We start from the raw sequence: 21,406 nt of genomic DNA on the forward strand, positions 1-21,406 counted from the left end.
ATATCATACCTACCAATCTGTGAACAGGACATATGACAGAAACTTATCATATGTTTAATAATGGCTGGAGACGGCTTAAATGGGTAATGAAGAAAAACTTTAATATAAGTTTAACATGACAGCAAATGTACAACGTTTCGACAAGGTTTTGTCATCATCATATGTTTGACTGACCCAAGAACCTGACATCTGGATGATCAGAATAATAAAGATATCCCTGTATTGTGAAATATCACACTCAAAACCAATCAGAAAGGAAACACTCAAGCACAGTATCATCTGCATTATGTGGAAATCTTTGAGGGGTAGTGAAAAAGAAAAACTGTAGCAACCTGCATGTTCATCCACCATGACCCACAACACATTAGCAATGAATATGATCAGGTCTATTGGGTGAATAAACAGACACACCAGCAATACACGTGTGAGGACTTATGTTGAATGGTTCTGCTCTGAATTCAAAGCCTAGCCAATTGAAGGGGTTAACTGCAATTTTGATAGCTCACTCTAAAGCAACAACATCCTCTCGGGTAGAGACACTCAGACATGTAGCATCAGACTGGAGGACATCTCGCTATCTACACCAGCAGAACACCACTGGGTCCTACTCTCAACTGAATGGATTCATTATTTTTTGTATTGTATATCACTATCACATTCAGAAGGATACCTCTATGGTCCACCACCCCAGTGGCTTGAACTGGAAAGTGGTAAGGACTGTCCTACTTCACTGGAAGAAAAAGGGGGAAGAAAATGCAGTGGAGAGTCCAGAAGAAGCTCAACACAGGAGACAGCACAACAGGTTACCATGAAAACCCCATTTTGAAAAGCTGACCATTCCTGATTTATTCAACCTAAGGAATGGCAGAGACGGGCAGCTATCTTCTTCTGCTTTTCCTATGAAGTCCATGGGTCAGTACGGTTTGGAACGGGCATATTAATGAAGCAGATAAATCGTGAGGAAAACCTATAAGCAATTTTGTGGAATACCCCATCTCAACAGTGTATGTTTAGTGGCCATGGAAATTATAATTTTAAGTCGTTATAGCCTTACAGTGTGGACTTGACTAGTTTAAGTATACCTGTACAGGCACCACTTTCTACAGAATGGAATCTGTAAAGAAAAAAGGGACATGCCCCTAAAAAATAAGAAGAATATATACAAAAAAGGTAACTTGCATAATCACAGTCTCACTGGAGAGAGAAGGATGGCAACAAGTGGAAGATGGTACCCTGACAAGAAAGAAACAGCTACCCATAGCAGATAATGGGAGATAAATGTATGAGGTGTAGCCCCAGTGCTCAATAGAAGTACCTCCAACATATAATGGGGGTGAGATGCTAGTAAGAGGAAAGGTTCCAGATTGGAGTGAGAACATTATGAATTGATTAATTAATTAACACCCAATGGGATGAGAGATGCAGATTAAACGGAAGGTGTCTGATCAGAGTGAAGACACCAGGAATTGATTATAGGAAAAAGGAGACAAGGAAGAAAAAGTTCCAAACAGAGGAGTGGTATCAGGGAATGAAAAAGCAAGAAAGGGAACAAACGGAAAGAAGCCGTGAAGGCAATTAAACAACCCAGAGCATGTATAGGACATAGACCATCATGATCTGGCCAGGAATAAAGGTGGGAGTTGGAAGGAAACACAAATGAAGAAAAAGAAAGAACATGCCACATGAGCCACCAAAGTGAAGGATAGGAAAAATCGATCCAGAACAATCAGAAAGTCATGACACAGATTGGCAAGGATGAACGAAATCACCCGGGGAAGATGATGAACGGGATGAGAAAATAAAAAAATAAACTGATCCCAATCCTGTCTGAATACTTTGACAGCCAAGGCAATTGAATGAGGAAATGGGGACAAAGACATACAGAGCTGAAACAAGCTAGAAGGGCAAGACTTGAAACTGATACCCAACCCCATGGTGAACCAACCTAAAAAAGCACCATAAGGAATGAAAAATAGGAATGTGGGCATAAGAATATGAAACATCAACCTTCGGTATCCTCAGTCCTGAAGAAATGGCCCACCAGTGTGATAAAAGACAATATGGATCCAAAATGTGATTGAGGTGGGACATATTGAACACAAAACTCCAACTTGCATCAAGAATACATGACTAGTGGAGGAACTCTTAGAGTGCAATAGCTGAAGAGATGAAAGAGCAATACAGATACCCCATGTGATGCTAAAATCCCAGGAGTAACACCCCAAACAAAAACAGACCAGTGGAGGAAAAGAGCCATCTACAAGTCATGATTAGAAGTGAAAGGGGAAAAGAACTTGGTACAAGACAGTGTCCCAACCCAAAAGATCCCAAAAGCCACGTGTGTAGAGAAAGAGCCACAGATGGCAGTCACCCAAACTTGGAAGTACGGAGAAGGAAGGCATCCTACACAATTTAAGGAATAGGCTGAATGCCTTGGAAAGGAAGTGTAAGATGGTTAATACCAGTGAGAGAGGCAATAAAGGAAAGCAAAGACTGAAAAACTTGGCTAGGGAGAAAGGAATAGGATTAACAGATTCTTCCTTTTCATACAGGCAGCAAAGAATCAAAGTGCAGAGAAGCAAGAAAAAAAAAACAATCCGCCTGATGGTAAGCTATCACAAAATTAACCAAAGCCCATGGAGGGGAGCATGCCAGCACCATCTCTCAAAAAAAAAAAGAGACAAAAAGGCCCAGCATGAACCAAAGTGTGTAAAATAAGGGGAAAAACAGTGTATAAAAGGGGATGAGGTAGGCCTAGCAGACTCTGCAGTAGAGGCCTGGGAAGGTAATTTCATAATTAGGTGGAGGAAAATTGTCAAAACAAACATCATCCTGAATGAGTACAGCAGTTTGAGGAGGAAGGGAGCAATACTGAGAGAAGGTTGGGAGAACCCTGATCCCAGGAGGTCCTCACAAATGAAATTACTTGTAAGAAATATAAAATATAATTAATTTCAAAAATGAAATAGTTGTTATATTTTCAAATTAAGTAAGTGTATATTATAATAAAAAATGTAGTAGATGGTATTTGTTGAAGAAACAATATATTAATATATTTAACCTACTTCACAATTTACCAGTAGGATGAATGATAGGTAAGCCTAAAATAACAAAGACAAGTTAAGCCTAATCTAAAGTTGTAGTACAAAGGATATCACTAAACTTTAATGGAAAAACCCTAACAAGAAGTAGATACAAATCTACTAATGTTATCGAAACCAAATAACTACAATTATTAATATTAATGTCAAAAATATTCAAAAAGCTATAACAGTATAACAACTTCTTTGTCCAAAGTTAAAGGATCATATTCAAAACGTGTGGGCCCCCAAACTTGAGGACCGACAACAGTCAATTAATTTAATGATCAATCTCTCAAGGTATTACAGCTGACAATTCCTCATTGGAGTACTGCCACCTGAAGCCTGGGTAGTTGTGCTGGAAGTAAATGATAACATTCTAGAAGTGAAAACATCAGCTTTGGTGAAGAACAATAAAGGCAAATTATCACTTAAAACCAGTAAAGTGAAGTAGGAAAAAAACAGAAAATATCTCCACTTCGTATGATATTTCAAAAAATAAATATGAAATGCAGGAAGTGAGCACAAAAAAAATGTTTTGATGATAGCACTGCCAAACGAGAAGCAATAGTCTGGTAGAATCAAACTGAGTGAGTCACAATGCATCAGAAGGCTGTGTAGCACTCCTATTGGTGGAGGGTTGTTGCATGATGATTTACATGCAAGACACAGTTGAGCCAAGTTGATTGTGAGGTAGATGAGAGCTCAAGACTTGTAGCATACAAAAACCTTTTGCATATAGAGGTAGCACTGAATGAAAATAGCTATTTATGTGAGAAGAGGTAATGTACTGTATCAGAATTGCAGTTAACAAAATTATTAGAATTCTGAATTACATCATTATTGTGTATTAGTTTTTTTATAATTTAAATTCTAACACAACTTGTATTTCAGCAAACTATTTTCTGTATTATATCCTCTTTACATCCTACCATTTATAATTCTGTTTTTAGAAAAGATCCATAGTTCATTAAACATGTATAATACATGTAAATTCCCCATGTTATTAGAGCTTGGTGATTAATGAAATTTGATAATCAATTAATTACATTCAACCAAATCTACTCTCAGATGAGACTATTTTAATCTTGTTTGTTTATTTTTGTTAAAGATCTTTTCACATTTTTGAATTACTTTTCATTCAATATGATAAACATTTTCAGGCAAAAGTACTTCAAAAACCTGTAACAAATGTAACAAACTAAAAATACAATTAATATCACTCAGTGGATTTCTGCCTTCAAATTTTCACAAGACTAATCTACTAAAACTAAAACTAATTCTTTGTTGAAAATAATTGTTCTTATATTTGATGAAACTGGTACAGATTCATATCAGTGTGATAGATAATATATAATTCTGTGAAAACAAGAGCACTCCAATCCTAGAAAGATGAAGACAGCACAATATTTACTATTTAGTAATAAAACTTATGATGATACTAGATTACCTACCTCTTCTCAAATAATTAAAATTATTCATAAGGTGGAAATTAAATTACTATAATCCATATTAAAATCACAGTAATATAAAAAAAAAAATCTTTAATTACAGACATTTTAAATTTTTTTATAATTACATCATAAAGATCAAAAACTTAAATCTATTTAACAACTTTATAAATAAAAAAAATGTCATAAGCTTTTAAGCAAGAAACTGTTGATACAGATAGATGGTTAGAAAGAACATATTGAAATGATTAATATGTTTATATTTTACAGTTTATATTTTAAAGCTGGAAGAAAATTTAAAAACAAATATGCTGAAAAATCAATAAAGCTTACTATACTTGGTAGTGTTTAAGAGATGTGATGACAGTTAGACTTATATTTTCCCTTTTTAGTGCTTCCTATCTAGCTGGAGCTGATCCTAATTAAACAAGTCCTGATTGCATAAATAGGTTAACAACTTATCAGTGTTACATATGTTGGATTGTTATCAGTTCATGTCTAGTAATTTTTGACAAATGGATATGAATGAGCAAGTTATTCAGCAATCAACATTTTTGGAGTGAATAAAAAATAATATAAACTTTTTTAATGAAAGCAATCTTATCCGAAGTAATACTGGTTACATTTATAGCTTGTAATAAGTAGGAAATATAGTTAAAGCTACACTATGATTTAGTCCAAACAAAGTAAACACAAAAACAGGCATTAATATGGTTAGTTATGCAGCAATGCTTTTGATACTTGGATAGTGGGAGTATTTGAAAACAGTAATAATCAGAAACACTAATTTGAGTTAGTTGGTTATTTTCATTGAATCATAACACAAACTGAGTATGCTGAACAAACTTGAATTAATCAAAAATAATAAGAAATCACAATGGCAATATTTCAATTACTTGGATAGTTGGAATAATCCAAAACAATAACTGGAAACACTAAATTCAATTAGTTGATTAATTGATTATTTTATATGACATAAATCAATACAATCGATGCTCACAAATAATTGACTTTATATATCATTCAAGTTAATCATCAAACCCCAAATGTTATACATTCCAACATTATTGCTGCATAGGCTGATGCTTAAGTCTCAGTTACCCCTATTAGGATTGGAGAGCAGCTTTCTGGAGTCGAGGTGGTCATCAAGAGCATGACTGCTCAAACAGTGGTTCCATAACAGCTATTTTTAGTCCTAAAATCCAATGAATATAAAGTACTGAGAGAAGTAAAAAGTAATTGGTGTTTTCAGTAGTCCTGGTACTGCCCTTTTACCCAGCAAGTCATTATGAAGACATGTGCAAGGTATTTGTTTATATAAGGTGCATATTATGAGTATTGTATCAATTTAAACCAAATATCAGTCCTTATACAAAAAAAACACTTGATTTTAACATTGAGCTTATGCAAGGAACACCATAATATATATACACAACTTTGTAACAGGGCAAAAGAAATATCATATAGGAAAACTAACATAGCATGCAGATGTGCTAATAATGTAAAGACAATAAATATGTCATTGCAAATGCTGAAAACTCAGCAACTCTGACATCTGATATTCACATACACTATGACATTTAATATTCATACTCTGTTTTTTTTATATTGACCAGCATACGCACCTAAATATGGAAAATGTAATATTAGTTCACTGACACTCACTTAACACTTTCAAGGTCATAACACTTATATGGCAGGGTGGAGCAGTAGTTATGAACTGAAGATACTGGTGATCAAGGTTCTAGTGACAGTATAATATGGATTTGAACATTTCACATCTCTAGGTACTCTTTTACATCACATCTGTGCTTTAGATTTGCTGCAATTGTGCTTTCTGTTGATTACAGGAATAATATTATGACTTCACGTATGTGTTTCTTCCTCATTTCTTCATCTCTCACATGTGTTCGAGTGATTTAAATTCACAGTAAGGCCAAATACAACCCTTATGAGGGCACATCCTTTTAATAATTTAAGTAAAAATAGTAATTTTAACTACTTCAACCATTTTTTAGTCAAAAATAACTAATTAATATTTTGTAATTCTAAAAAAATTTATTCAATACATCCTGAAAAAAAAATTGCTTGAACTTCAATCTCTACACAATTTATTCAATCTAAGGAATGGCAGGGATGGGCAGCAATTTCCTTTTGCTTTACCCATGAAGTCCATGGGTTAGTATGGTCTGGAAAGGGCATATTAATGAAACAAAGATATTGTGAGGAATAACCTATAAGCAATCTTGTAGAACATCCTATCTGTATTTTATGTGATTGTAATGAACAGTGTGCATTTTGTGGCCATGGAAGATATGAAAGTGAGGTCAACATGGCCTTACAGTGCAGATTTTAGTATAAATCTAAGTGACTGAAGTACACCTGGACAGGTAGCATTGGCCACAGAGTGGGGTCCTGATCAAAATATGGGACAACCCACTGAAAAATAAGATATATATATATAACAAATGAAAGAAAACTTGCCCATTTACAGTCTCACAGAAGAATGAAGGATGGCAACATGTGGAAGCTGGTACCCAGACGAAGAAGAAATAGCTACCCAAAGCAGATAATGGGAGATTAACGTAGGAGGTGTGGTTCCAGTGCTCGAAAGACGAAGTACCTCAAACGGACGATGGGGTTGAGATGCAGGTAAAAGGTAAGATGCCTGATCAGAGCGAAGACACCAGGAATTGATTACATGAAGAAGGAGACAAGGAATAAAAAGCCAATCAAATCACAACCCAAACCAAATGGGTAAGGAAGGAAGAGAAAAATCATGAACAGAGGAGAGGTGGAAGTGAATGAAACTGTCGGAAATGGAATCAATGGAAAGAAGCCTTGAAGGCAATGAAGTAATCCAGAGCATGTATGGGACAGAGAAGGTCATCCAGATCCGGCTGAGAATAAAGGTGGAAGATGAAACAAAAATGATGAAAAGAATATTCCACATTAGCCCCCAAAGTGTAGGTTAGTAAAATCTATTCAGAACAAAAAAACATATCGAGCCAAAACAGCCAAGAAAATCATATCTGTGTCAGCCAGGAAATATCAATTAGAAAGATCTGACCCAGAGTGACACGGATGACCAAAATCACCTTGGGAAGAAGACTGACAGAATGAGAAAAAATCAAAGTTATAAACTGGATCTAATCCTGTTTGTGTGTATCGACAGCCAGGGCAAGTGGTTGAAGAACCAGAGACCAAGAACAAATGAAGTAACTTGGAATTGAGAAAGGAGTTAAACTCTTCCCACAGAGGAGTACTCCACAGAAGACAGAGTCACTGAAAATTTGAGGATTGACAGACTACTCCTTGGGAGAAAGTGTGTCAGGACTGGAAAGACAATCTGCAACAAGGACAAAAGCCTCTAGAACACGACACACCAGGAGATGTATTTCAAGTGTGTGGATTCAAAAAAAGAGATCCACTATCTACCACAATGGAAACAAGAATGAGGTGAGTGATATAATGCACCACAGTTAAATAGTTAGAATGAAACAGGATTAGTCAAATTCAGACAAGAGGAAGAAAGTGAACTAAAACACATTGGACTGCCAGGGTGTTAACATGGTAAGACTTTTGATCTGTAAACCATTGTCCTGAAGCCTCCTGCCTATTGACCCATGCACTCCAACTTTAGAGATGAGCGTTAAGGAAAAGAAACAAATACAGACAAGGGAGAGGAAGCAGTAAACTCAACGAGGTGGGGGATATGTTCAACCATCAACACATATAGTGAAAGAGGGAAGAATGAAAGTTAAGAGCAGAATCCAAAAGAACACCAAATGTGCTAGGTCCAAAGGGAGAAGTGATTCCATTGAAGCCAAATTCCCCCCAATGTGTTAGAACCTCTCTAGCAGTAAGAAAGTTAACCATAATGGATTGGATAACAAAAAGGTCCATTGAATGCATTCAAAGAGGAGAATGGAAGGTCTCGATGGAGGTGGATGTTTAAAAAGACACTCATCAAATAGACAAGATTGTTAGGTAAGTAACAAGTAGTGGTGTTATTTAAAATCCCCCAACGTGCAGAAGTTAGGTAAAATGCAGACCACCTGATATAATACATATGGAACCAAAATAAGTTCGAAAGGCAAGGCATGAAACTGATACTGAATCATGTGTAAAAAAACCTAAGATAGCGTCCCAAGAAATGGAAAATAAGAATGTGTCCTAAGGGCATTCTCAGTCCTGCAAAAATGACCCACCTGATTGTGATCAAAGACAATATATTTAAACAAGGATAAACCAAGAAGTGATTGAGATAGGAACGACTGATCCAGAACTCCAATCAGCATCAAGCATCCACAACAAGTGGAGTAGCCCATAGGTAGGACAGGAAAAGAATGGGAAGGTGTTGAACATAAAACATGAATAAAGATGGCAATAGTTCAAAATAAAACAAAATGGCAACCAAAAAAATTGACTATAGCATTTCAGATACCCCACATGATGCTAAATGTGAAGGAGTAGCCCCCAAAAAATGTACCAGTGGAGAAAAAGAACTGATCTAAGTCCCTATTAGAAGTGGATGGTAAACAAACAGTACAAAACATTGTCCCACCCCAGAAGATCCAAAAAGCAAAGAAGCCAGGGAAAGAAACAAAGATGGCAAATGCCCCAACATGGAGGGAAGCAAGAGGAGGTATCCTACAAAAATCTTTTAGATATAGGTGGAATGCCTAAGAAAGGAGGTGTAAAGTAGACATTTCCTGTAGGAGAGTCAATAGGGTAAAATGAAGCTGAAAAACTAGGTGGGGTATAAAATGAATATGATTAAGAGAGACTGCCCCCTCATACAGGTGACAGAGATTCTAAGTACATGGAATCAAGAAGAAAATCTACCTGATGGCAAGCTAAGGCAAAATGAACTAAAGCCTGTGTAGGGTAAAGCATGCAAATACCCTCTCCCGAAATAGAGACAAAAATGCTCATCATGAAACAATGTCTGGAAAAAGAGGGGGAAAATTATACTGTGAAACACGTCTAGGCCTGGGAAAGCAAGACATAATTAGGTGGAGGAAAACTGACAAAATCTTGGTCATCCTAAAGGCTAAACAGTTTTGGCAGTTGTAGGAGGAAGGTGAGCAATATTGGGAGAATGTAGGATGGACCCTGGCCCCCAGAGGTCCTCACATACTAAATTAAAAATAAGAAGTGTAAATTATAAAGAATTACAAAAATGAAATACTTGATATGATGTTAATTTAAATAAGTGTGTAGTGAAATAAACATATGTATTAGATATTATGTGTAAAAGAGAACAAGATATTTAACCTAATGTATTAGATATTATGTGTATAAGAAAACAAGATATTTAACCTAATTATAAATTTACCCATAAGATGAACAACAGGAAAATAACAGACACTTGTTAAGTCTAATCAAACTGTGCAGGACAAAGTATATAACTAAGCAGTAATTTAAAAACTCTGCCATAACAATATCAGGAGAAGTTTGTGCAGACCCCAGCAATTTAATATGAAGTATAAGTAATAAATAATAACAAAAAATAAAATAGACGTTATATTTCAAAATTAAGTGCATATTGACAGTAACATATGAATGAGATGTGCTGTTTTGAAGAAACACCATACAGTTAACCTAATTTATGATATACCAGTAAGACAAATTATAGGTAATCCTAAAATAACAAAGAACAATGGTAAGCCTAATCTAACGTTATAGAAAAAAGGATACAACTAAGCTCTAATTTTAAACCTGAACTTTACAAAACTTACTAAAATTATGTTATTGAACCCAAGTAACTACAAATAATAATATTAACAGTAAAAATATTCAAAAATCATAACAGTTTAACATTTAATATTTCCGAAGTCAGCAGACTGTGTTTCAAAATGTGTGGGCCCCCAAACTTGAGTTGAGAGCCAACGAAGGTCAACTCATTGACCAATCATTCTCCCAACGAAGTAAAGCCGATAATTCCACAGTCGAGGACCACTACCTGAAGACTGTGTAAATGTGCTGACAGAAGATATAAGATATAAACTCTGAACTGGGTAGAAATATAAAATAATTCCACTTCAGAATATGTTATAAATACCCCTATTGTATAATACATGGTAAACTTGTTGAGAAAAATTGATACAAAGATTTTGAAAAAAAAAAGAATCTTGATGGAGGAAAAATCTAAACATCTGAACACAAGCACAGCCAAACACAAAAGGGATAGTTAGGTAGAATAGCACAGGAGTCATGTGGGTGTGTAGCACTATTATTGGTGGAGGTTTGTCACATGATAATTTGCATATGAGAATCAGTTAAGCCATGTGAATCAAAGGGTGCATAGGAATGAAAGGCTTGTGGCATGCAAAGAAAATTTTGCAAATAGAGAACAGCAGTGAACAAGAATAGCTATGTATGCAAGCAGAAGTAAGGTACCTTGTCAAAACTTAGTATTTAAATGTAGTATAATATTAAATACTCTGATTTACATATTACAAGCTGAGATACCCATCTTTTGTCTAAGTTATGAACTTAAATAAATGTGTGGGTGGATGCTGTGATAATACAAAAATCCTAACTTCCACAAAATATATTTATAGCACAACATTTTACAGTATTAATTATTACCACACCAAAAGTTTTGTATAAGCTTCAAGAAGTCAATATGTATAGACTTTAAACATGGTATATACTGTGCAATGGTCAGGGTGACTTTGTAGGAAGAGGTACAGAGCTGAAAGGTCATGGGTCAAAGTAGAAAGTTGGTATAACTCAAAAAACAGCTCTTCAAATCAGCCTTATCGTGGCTGTTGGAGTAGAAACTTCAGCTGAGTTTATGTGTTGTTATAATAGTGGCAGCCATTTTTTTTCATTGCATCCCTCCATAGAGAGTGCTATAGCACTCTTTTAGATATATAAGACATTTGTGTGCCCTCCCCCCACACTGTGTTTATGTTATATTATAGAAAATTTAATAAAGTTTTTTTTCTGTTTGGTGTAGGGAAGTGACACATCTATGAATGTTGTTAACGTTAACTTATGTTGAAAATAATAAATCCTCTATAAGAGCAATAATGGCAGGTGAAGGGAGGTTGTGAACCCTTCATTAACATGACCCTTGTTCCAAACTATCATCCTACTTCACACAATAGCTTTTATAAAAATTTCAGACTTTGCGTTAATATTTTTGATATAGCACTAAGTAAAGCTATAACATACCCTATGAAGTTAAAATAATGATAAACACTAATGCTTTCCTAAAATATACTTTTCACTTTTCCCATTTTGTACCTGAATAAGATTCACTTTATGGAAATTTCCATTGTATGATGAAAGTTACATCATACCTGTGCCTGTAGCACTTGATAACACAAAAAGTGCTCATATGGTTTAACATTACACCTTGAAACACCACAACTTGTGTGTTATAATTATGCATGTAGTTTAACATAGCTGCTTTTATTGTAAGTGAGCTACATGTACATGTAACAACCTTTAAATGAAAATTACAGGTTTTTCCACTTTATGTAGACCTGAAAATCAGTAAAACCAATCAACAAAAAAACAAAAAATTACTCTGAATTGTTGGTTGTTACAACAAATAAAGTGTTTTATGTAAATCTTCATCACATAGGAGAAATATTATTCAGTTATTTTCCTGTTATGGTACAACAGTTCAAGCTACTAAATATATTCTTACTTCTTCATCTTGATGTAAGTCATGATCAGTTCCATTTTCACCAATATCTTGTGGTAAAAGTTCATAACCATTCTGTGCTGGTCCTTCATCATCACTTCCAGAACTGTTATTTGAATCATCTGCTACAAGAAAGTTAATGTGAGAGGGACCTTCACTCACAGAAACATCATCCTCTTGTGGTTTATCAACAGGAGCCTGGACAGCTGGTGCCATTTCTATACAAACTGATAATATATACACATACATGTCTGAGATGCAGTTAATATAAATTATGATAAAATTATTTCACTTCACCCAAAACAAAGTTATAGTTATATTATAGTATATAAAACTGGAGCTTTCCTATAATGCTCACCAAGGTTTTTGATGCATTTTTCACAAATGGTATTTTTTAGTACTAAAATGGATATTCTTTGTTAGTTAATTTTTTTTTGTTCTTTTGTTTCATTGCTCTGGGATATTTTAGTTTCACTTTTTCAAGCACAACACATGGCTTAACCATTCATCCAAAATTATTATTGTATATGCAGATGGTAAAAAATAATCTCTAAAAAGCATACTGTTCTATATTATTTTAAATAACACCAATCTACGGGAATACTTTTTTTGAACAATTTTGTTTTTATAATCAGAGATAAAAATATCAACTAAGTAGGGCCATCTTATCACATGGACACATTGGGCAGTTGCCCGGGGACCCAGAGATTCAATTTAAAAATTAAAGTTCATATTATAAAACAGCAATAGTGTTAATGTGAGATCGGGGCCTCCTTACCTGGCCAGCACAGCAACAGTGCAGCACTCCAGTACTTTTTGTAAACGTGTTTTTGCATTTTTATATACGTGTAATACAACACAAGCAGTCTTAATGCAAATGTTCAAGAGTTGTTTAAAGTTGAATGAGCTTTCAAACAGCTCAGAGTATGCAGCTGATATATAATAAACAAATAGTGCCACCTCAGCCAGTGTTATTACTCCATGGCTTAATTATTAGCAAAAATACCAAAATGTTTCAGCAACCTGAAATTTCTCCCATGGCATGGTTCAAGATCAGCCAGAAGATACGGTAAATATCATTAAAATTTTAGTTGTTACTTGTTTGGGTACTGTACTGTCCAGCCAAGTAAAAAAAACAATTTCTTAAAATAATATTAATGATTATAAAGTTAAATCGAAAATAAAATAAAAAACGATACATTAGTCTGTTCAAAGCATTCTAACATTAGGCTCATTAGCCTAACATACATTTGTACAGTAAACAGATCTTAGACTTACCTACTTGTTTACACACCGAGTCATTTACGGTTTTGTTGATCAAAAATGTTCAAAATACGCTCAAATTATACCATATAACTACTAAATAAGTGAATAAATGTTCATTCCACATCATGTTAGGCCCAAGGAGTGAATTTCATTCAACTTTTTTGAGCCAAAAAACAAATTTTCATTAAAAAACCACCACTCTCAAAAAATCACCTAATTTGCATACAAATATCATGCAAATTAGCATGAAATTGATATTTATAGAAAGCTTAAGTTATAAGCTTTAAAATAAGGTACAATTGTCATTATGACTTCTGTACACAAATATTTTTAAAAAATTCATTTGTAAATCATATAATATTCGGTATAGGCCCAGGTTAAAGCTCAGGACATAATGGGTCAATTTTTGGCAAGTTTTTGGCTTTCAATTCATAACATTTGAGGAGCTTCCTGGACTCATAACAGGGCTTTGCCCCCGGACTCCACCAGGGATGCAGTCTGTTATACGCATGCATGGTGCAGCCAAGGTAATATAAATGTTTCCTCATTTATATTTTTCCCCAAACCAGAAACCCTCAAAGAATTGGCAACCCCAAAGAAAATTACTGGCTACACCCTTCCTTGATTTCATGGTAAAGGTGAATATGCATGACCACACCTAAATGCAAGTGCTGTTACTAGGCATTTGTTTTTTAAATTACTGTCCTCATCAGGGTCATTTGCGTATCACATTAGCCCCATTCATTGTAAAGTAACTGGGTCGACTGAACGAGCACGCAAATCAACCTTTCTAACCAAAAACTTGTATGAAAAAATAATTGGACACTAGAAGCGATAGAATGATTAATTATATATTAAATATATACATTCATTAGGTCGTCACGAAAATCATGTCGTTTTCAAGATGTACATTTCTAATTTTTGTAAGTTATAATTTTGCATAGTTTTTTTTAACAGAAATGAAGTGTATATATGCTAGTGGAGCACACAAGAGGAAAAGAACTGCAGAGGAAAAAGGAAAACTTAGCAAACTTCCAAAGTTATCAGCTTAGTTCACCCCTGCTGCAAAAGCTACTGCTCCTGATTTGGATACAACATCAACACTGCAATGGTAACCGAGAATGGGAATGTGATTTACGATCACACTCTGACAGATCCAGGACTATGGAACACGAAAGATACTGCTACAGTAGGCCACTGAATTCTCAATGGGCCGACAAAATGTCAAAATCACGATTGCGACTTTTCAAACTCCAGCTGTGTGACAAGATATTTAACAAACAAATTATTCAAACGTGAACATTGGAATGGCGAGTTTATAAAACACGAGTGGCTGCTATATTCACCATCCAAAGGTTGTCTGTATTGCTTTCCATGTCATATATTGTCGAAAATGAAGAAGAACATCGCAGGTGCCTGTTGGAACATTCGATTCGGCACAAAGTGATTGTGTGGATTCTGCATTGCTAAGTCAGCACTGTTCACAAAAGAAGTACTGGCATAAAGTGTTAAAGCATGTGGTTTCTGTTATCCGCTTTCTTCAACTTTGGAATGGTGAGTTTATAAAACACAAGTGGCTGCTATATTCACCATCCAAAGGTTGTTTGTATTGCTTTCCATATCGTCTATTGTCGAAAATGGAGAAGAACATCACAGGTGCCTGTTGGAATATTCGATTCGGCACAAAGTGATTGTGTGGATTCTGCATTGCTAAGTCAGCATTGTTCACAAATTGTTCAGGAGTACTGGTATAAAGTGTTAAAGCGTGTGGTTTCTGTTATCCGCTTTCTTGCCTCCAGAGGTTTGGCATTTAATGGGGAGAATCAAACTATTGACTACTCAAAAAATGGAAACTTTCTTGGCATTCTAGAACTATTGAGTGAGTCTGACCCTCTTTTGGAAGAACATTTAAAAGTGTACGGAAATGCTGGAAAGGGGAACCCATCATATCTATCAGCAAATATTTGTGAAGAATTTATTGAAATAATGGGACAACAGGTATTTTGTGCAATTCTGGAAGAAATCAAAGAATAAGTATTATTCAATAAGTGTCGATTGCTGTCATTTGCTGTCTGGTACATTCGTGGAAGTGAGCCAGTAGAACGTTTCCTCAAATTCATCCCCATCTTTTCTCACGGGGGGCAAAGAATTTTGCAGACACGGTTGCAAAGTTCCTGCAAGAGAACAACATTCCGTTACCAAACTGCCGCGGTCAGTCTTATGACAATGCCTCAAATATGTCAGGATGCTACACTGGATCCATGAACAAAATGAATTTGCTATCTACATTCCTTGTGCTGGACACAGTCTGAACTTGGTGGGAGTAAAAGTGGCAGAGTGTGGTCCACAGATCATCTCCTTCTTTGACTTGGATCAGCGTTTGTATTTCTTTTTCTTGGCTTCCACGCATCGCTGGAATGTTCTGACGTCACCCTTGGGAAAGAATCATATTGTGGTCAAGTTTCTCTCTGACACTGCTCTTCATGGAGGTTTCGAGAAAATTCAAGATGCATTGGATTCTGGAAAGAGTGAACAAAACAATTAAAATTTTGCGGTCTAAAGCTGTGGACATACTTGTTGCCACTGATCTCCTCAAGTCTCTGAAAGCCTATCTTCAGGAAATTACAGACAAATTCGGTGAGTATGAAGTGAAGGTTAAAAGCAGGTGTCCAGATTCGAAAGATAGTGATGGAGACAAACGTGCAAGAAAGCAAAGTGGGCATCTTACCAGATATGATAGGTCAATGGAACAGATACTTCTCCATGGAAGTGAAAAATTCAAGATGGAAACATACCTTCCTATTCTGGACTCTTTGAACTCTCACCTGACTAAATATGCAGAAGCTTACGAAAGTATTGGAAATCTGTTTTTCTTCTTCAGTCAGTTAAAAACAATTGACTGTAATGAGCTTAGTCAAAGGTGTGAAAAATTGGCTAATGCTTATCATGAAGATCTTGATTACAATGAATTACTCAATGAATGCAAGCACTACATCGTCCACGACGAAAAATGCAAGACTCTTCCGGACATGTACAGCAAACTCATTTCAGATAAGTTGAAATTTGTGTTTCCCAATGTTGAAATCAAATTCAGAATATTTATGTACATGGTGGTGACCAACTGTATCGGGGAGCATTCATTTTCCAGGTTCAAACTTACAAAGAATCATCTTCGCAGCACAATGGGACAGCAGTGGTTGAATCTGCTTTCCCTCATGTGCATTGAAAGCAACATCATCAAAAACATAGAATATCAACCAGTTATAAAGCAATTTTCTGCAATAAAAGGCCACAAATTTTCCAGTTGAAAAACTTAATTTTAATGTGTTGGGGGGGTGGTGGTGGTAAGAGCCCTCAAATATTCTTAAGATGGCCCTGCAACTAAGAAACATATACGTGCTAAACAAGAGGACAAATCTGGACACTAATCATCCACAGTTTACACTTACTACCCAAAATACTCAAATTTGCTTTTTCAACCTCTTTATTCTAACACAATCAAGAGGCCAGTGAAAAATGTCAATAAAAAACTATCTTTTCCTTCAGTAACTTCACAAGTTTTCAAAAGTCTGAAATACCACTGCTGTTGTGAACTTTCATCCCACTTCTTAAAAGCAACATAACTCCCTCATCTCTTTAACTCTTGTGAACCATACTGAAGACCTTGTGAAATATAATTATCATAGTCTTAACAAACAGTAATAATACTGACAAAAGTAATGTTCAAATGAGGCATCATGGAAAGTATTTTGATATACTTGCAGCTGTTTCATGCATTCTTCTGGGGTCAATGACCATTAAACAGATATGTGTTAAGTACTAGAAAATGGGGGTGGGGGTAAAAAAGCTCTTAATTGTTCAATGGCTTTAGTAATCTTGTACAGATGTCTTTAATTTAGCTAAGACTGTTATATTAATGCTCCTGACATTTAATGTAAAGTATTAGCAATGGCCAAAGTCAGAATTTGACCAGATTATTGCAAAAGCTACTATGGTTTGTTTAAATAAATCAAGTTATTTATATCTATCTATTATCCATCATAATAATTATCTAGTCTATTAGCATCATGTCTTAAAATGCAACACATTAAGGTGAAAAAGGAAAGAAACCTGAAGTGTTTGTTGAGGCCATCCTGAATTGTACAAAGAAAAACTTCACCTAGTACCAAACTTTCCTTACTTGGTGCTAAAGTATAGGATGTTTTGGTGAAAAAAATGTATATTCAAAAGCAGGAACTAATGAGGACACTATTTATAGTGTAAGTCAAAGCTAATGATGTTAGTATTGGCAGAACTGAGGTGTCATTAACCAGGTGTAAGGAGCACTTTTGAGCTTTAAGAATAAAAAATTTTTATGTAAATCTCAGTTTTTCTTCCACATGTTAGGTTTTAAAAACAAATTCCAGGCAAGGTGCAATTGTTAAATACAAATATTAAGAGATATAAACCTGGTTCAACAAATCAATGGTGCAAGATTAAGGGAAGAGAAAGTTAACATTTACCTTACATTAAAAATGTAATTCAGATAGATACTCACCTCTCCATAGAACTAACAGCTATTACTTATATATGAGCCAAGACAGGGCTCAAACATAGCACTGATAAAATGCTAATGAGAACTGAAAAATGCAAGTAATAATTTCAACCATTGGTAAAAAAGTTGAGTTCAAACCAATTTAAGGCAATTTATGAAAAAAACAAAAAACTTTTTTAAATGATGCCTGTTTGATAGATTGTTTCAATTTCATACAGTGTTAAATTTCAATGACCTTGACACACTGTACAAAATGAGAATGCATAAATAGGATCAATCAAAGCATAGGCTGTTGAAATATCACATAGGTTGTCATGTGACTACTATTTACTCTGTCTTTTAATAAGTGTCCATTGATAGTTCACACTAACTTAGACTCCATAACCATTTTCCAATAACAAGGTTGGATTTGAAACTATCTTAATGTAAATGGTTACACCAATCTAAAAAAAAGTTTAGACTGCACGTAAGATGGACAGAAAATTAACTTTGTTTTTCCCTGGAGAATCTGCATACTTAAAATGACAAAATGAAAATCCAAACCCTACTAACACTGAAAAAGGCTAAAAACCCAAAACTATCACAAACCCTACTGTGAAAATACTCCTTAGATGGGAACATGAGCTGAACATTACAACACTTGACAAGAAACTGAATGAGCAAGAAATGTTGTAGAAATAGGGTGCCATTAATTCATCACAGATCATTTAAACCACCATGCAAATTTCATTATCCATCCTAAAGATATTTACTTTTACAACTATTTTTCTTAACTAACATTAAAAACAAAATCATGCATTCAAGGTCCAAGTGAAACCCCAAAAGCCTATTATGAATATAGACAATTTCATTATCCTGTATACAATGATCTTAAGTACAGTTAAAAAAATTGAAGTAGCTTTTTTGGTAATACCTAAATTAATAAATGTTTAAATAAGGTACATTTTACTTACACAAGTTCAAATAATATCTAAGTACCATTTCATATTTATATTTTCAGTTTGTAACCAGCTGTACACATTTCCAGAAAGAGTATGCCAGGAGAACAGTAAGCAAAAAAGCTGCAAGGCAATGAACCTACATCTATTGAAGAATGGTTTATGAAAATTGATGAAAATGTAATGGAAAAGATGGAAAAACTTATTATATTGCTATCAGTAACAAATCATTCATTGTTTTTTCCAGTTACAGTTTTTTGTAAGTTACAGAGTATGCATGAATAAGATTTCTCTAGAAGATGCATATTCTAATGAGAAAGCACATACACAATTCATTAGTAATATTACAGGTATAATATTCAATGATCTAAAATCAGATTTACACAATTCACTGCATACCAAAGTACCCATTGTGTGATGTTTCAACATATAAATTTCATTCTGAAAAAAACTTATGATGTTAGACTGCTTGATAATTATTTACCCAAAAATAAAATTTCTGAAGATGGAGCTGTCATTATTATTTTAAGTGAAAAGGTATATTTTAAAAGAAGAGGGAGTTCATGGTCCTTCTCCATCATGGGTCAAAAAGACAGTACCTCTTGTTCATGGTGATATAAAATGCTTGCTGTAATAGTTTGTTTGTTTTTGAATTTCGCGCAAAGCTACACGAGGGCTATCTGCGCTAGCCGTCCCTAATTTAGCAGTGTAAGACTAGAGGGAAGGCAGCTAGTCATCACCACCCACCGCCAACTCTTGGGCTACTCTTTTACCAATGAATAATGGGATTGACCGTCACATTATAACGTCCCCCCGGCTGAAAGGGCGAGCATGTTTGGTGGTATGCGGATTCGAACCCGCGACCCTCAGATTGTGAGTCGAGCGCCTTATCCACCTGGCCATGCCGGGCCTGCTGTAATAGTGATCAGGCCCAAAATGAATGGAAAGATGTCAAGCTATATGTTAAAGATTTGTGATAGTTATAACATTCTCTTGCAGTTGTATTGGTTTGTCCCACATACTGAAAGTTTTTAAGCATTTTCAGGACAGCTAAACCTTAAATTCAGTGCAACATTAAATTTAAAAACTTGTTTCAAAATAAATTCATACAATACAAGAAATTATAACAAAATTATTACATTAAAAAACTATTTATCATGTCCCATATGGACATGAGTCCATCACAAATATGCCTAGAACAAGGCCATTCCAAGAGTTGGACAAGACTAATTTTAACAAAACAGCAAGCTTGGTCCAATTTCGTTTATCATGATGAAATCTTACTAGCTCTATGCAAGATAAAATCTAATAAATGTGTAAAATATTTCACCTAAAGCAAAACAATTAAATAGTGATCTATGTATGCTTACACTTTCTGTTGTTGTGGAATATCCATTCACTGTACAATGTGAGTGGTCAGTTGTGGAAAATTTGCATGTTTTGAAATTCAGAGGGGATCAAAATATATTATTTTATGGGAATCATATTTTTTCCACTATTCTATAGGGATTTACCACATTTTATCTCTGTATTAGAGCTACAGGTAAGAAAAATGGGAAATTCTCTTCATAACTTCACATTTGTTCAATCAGAGATGTATCACAGAAGAAACTTTAAAAGCCAGTTCTGAAATGAAAATTTATGACATATTTTTTGTTTCTTCACAAGTAGGTATTGGTATTTTGGTAATTAAAAAAATTCAGAAATCACCAAAACCCTGTAAAGTTGCCTATAAGTTTCTTTTTTAAATTCTGTTTCAGAAAAACCTGCACAACCTGCAAAAAAAAAATTATTTAAAAATCCACTCTACATAACTGTAACACTAGATGAGGTAAATGAATTAATCAATATCCTGACTACTAACCAAATGAAAATGAGTTAAAATAGCATACAGAAAAACTGATACTAGATACTACTGCTGATTTATGTCACAAACAAATCAGTAGTACTGTATCTAATTGCAAATTATTAATAAATTTATAAATTGTATATATCTAGCAGTTGCTTTGCAAAAAGTAGCCAGGTCCGGATGCATATTTTACCAACCTCTAGGGCATTTTGATAGCACTGAGATGAGCCAGCTATTACAAAATCTGATGGTATATTGGCAGTCACAGATACAGCTTTTAAAGATTTTGGTATGCCTGACTATAAACAGAAGACTAAGTGAACTGTGCTCAGGTAGAATAGCTATTATAATGGGAGAAATGCAGAGGGTTATAAAACTTAAAAGATAATGACCAAATACAGCAGAATTTATCTGTTTGGTGTGTTTCTCATTGTTTAGAGCTTCATATGAAAGACTGTTTTGAGAGCGAGCACATGGAGACAGTAACCGAAGTATTGCTAAGCTATTTTATTTCAGACCACTTAAGTGATTATTATCTCTCTCCCTCTCTCTCTCTATATATATATATATATATATATATACCAGAGGCTAATACCTGTCTGTCAACAAAAACTCCTCCAAC

At 34.8% G+C, this 21,406-nt stretch overlaps 1 protein-coding gene across 7 annotated transcripts in view; it reads right to left on the minus strand.

Moving 5' to 3' along the window:
- Positions 1–21,406, minus strand: part of LOC106469442 (male-enhanced antigen 1-like) — a 50,785-nt gene that overhangs the window by 16,351 nt on the left and 13,028 nt on the right. For 5 of the 7 annotated variants that reach the window (XM_013929936.2, XM_022397961.1, XM_022397958.1 and 2 more), the window contains one exon: positions 12,201–12,424. In XM_013929936.2, the coding sequence (XP_013785390.1) occupies positions 12,201–12,413 (213 nt within the window). In that variant the 5' untranslated portion in view covers positions 12,414–12,424. Of the gene's footprint in view, positions 1–12,200; positions 12,425–18,950; positions 18,994–20,305; positions 20,927–21,406 lie in introns of those variants that run through there. The other 2 variants (XM_022397960.1, XM_022397957.1) reach the window with 2 other exon arrangements.

This window comes from Limulus polyphemus, unplaced genomic scaffold, assembly GCF_000517525.1.
Source record: "Limulus polyphemus unplaced genomic scaffold, Limulus_polyphemus-2.1.2 Scaffold3489, whole genome shotgun sequence".
In the NCBI taxonomy this organism is placed as follows: Eukaryota; Metazoa; Arthropoda; class Merostomata; order Xiphosura; family Limulidae; genus Limulus; species Limulus polyphemus.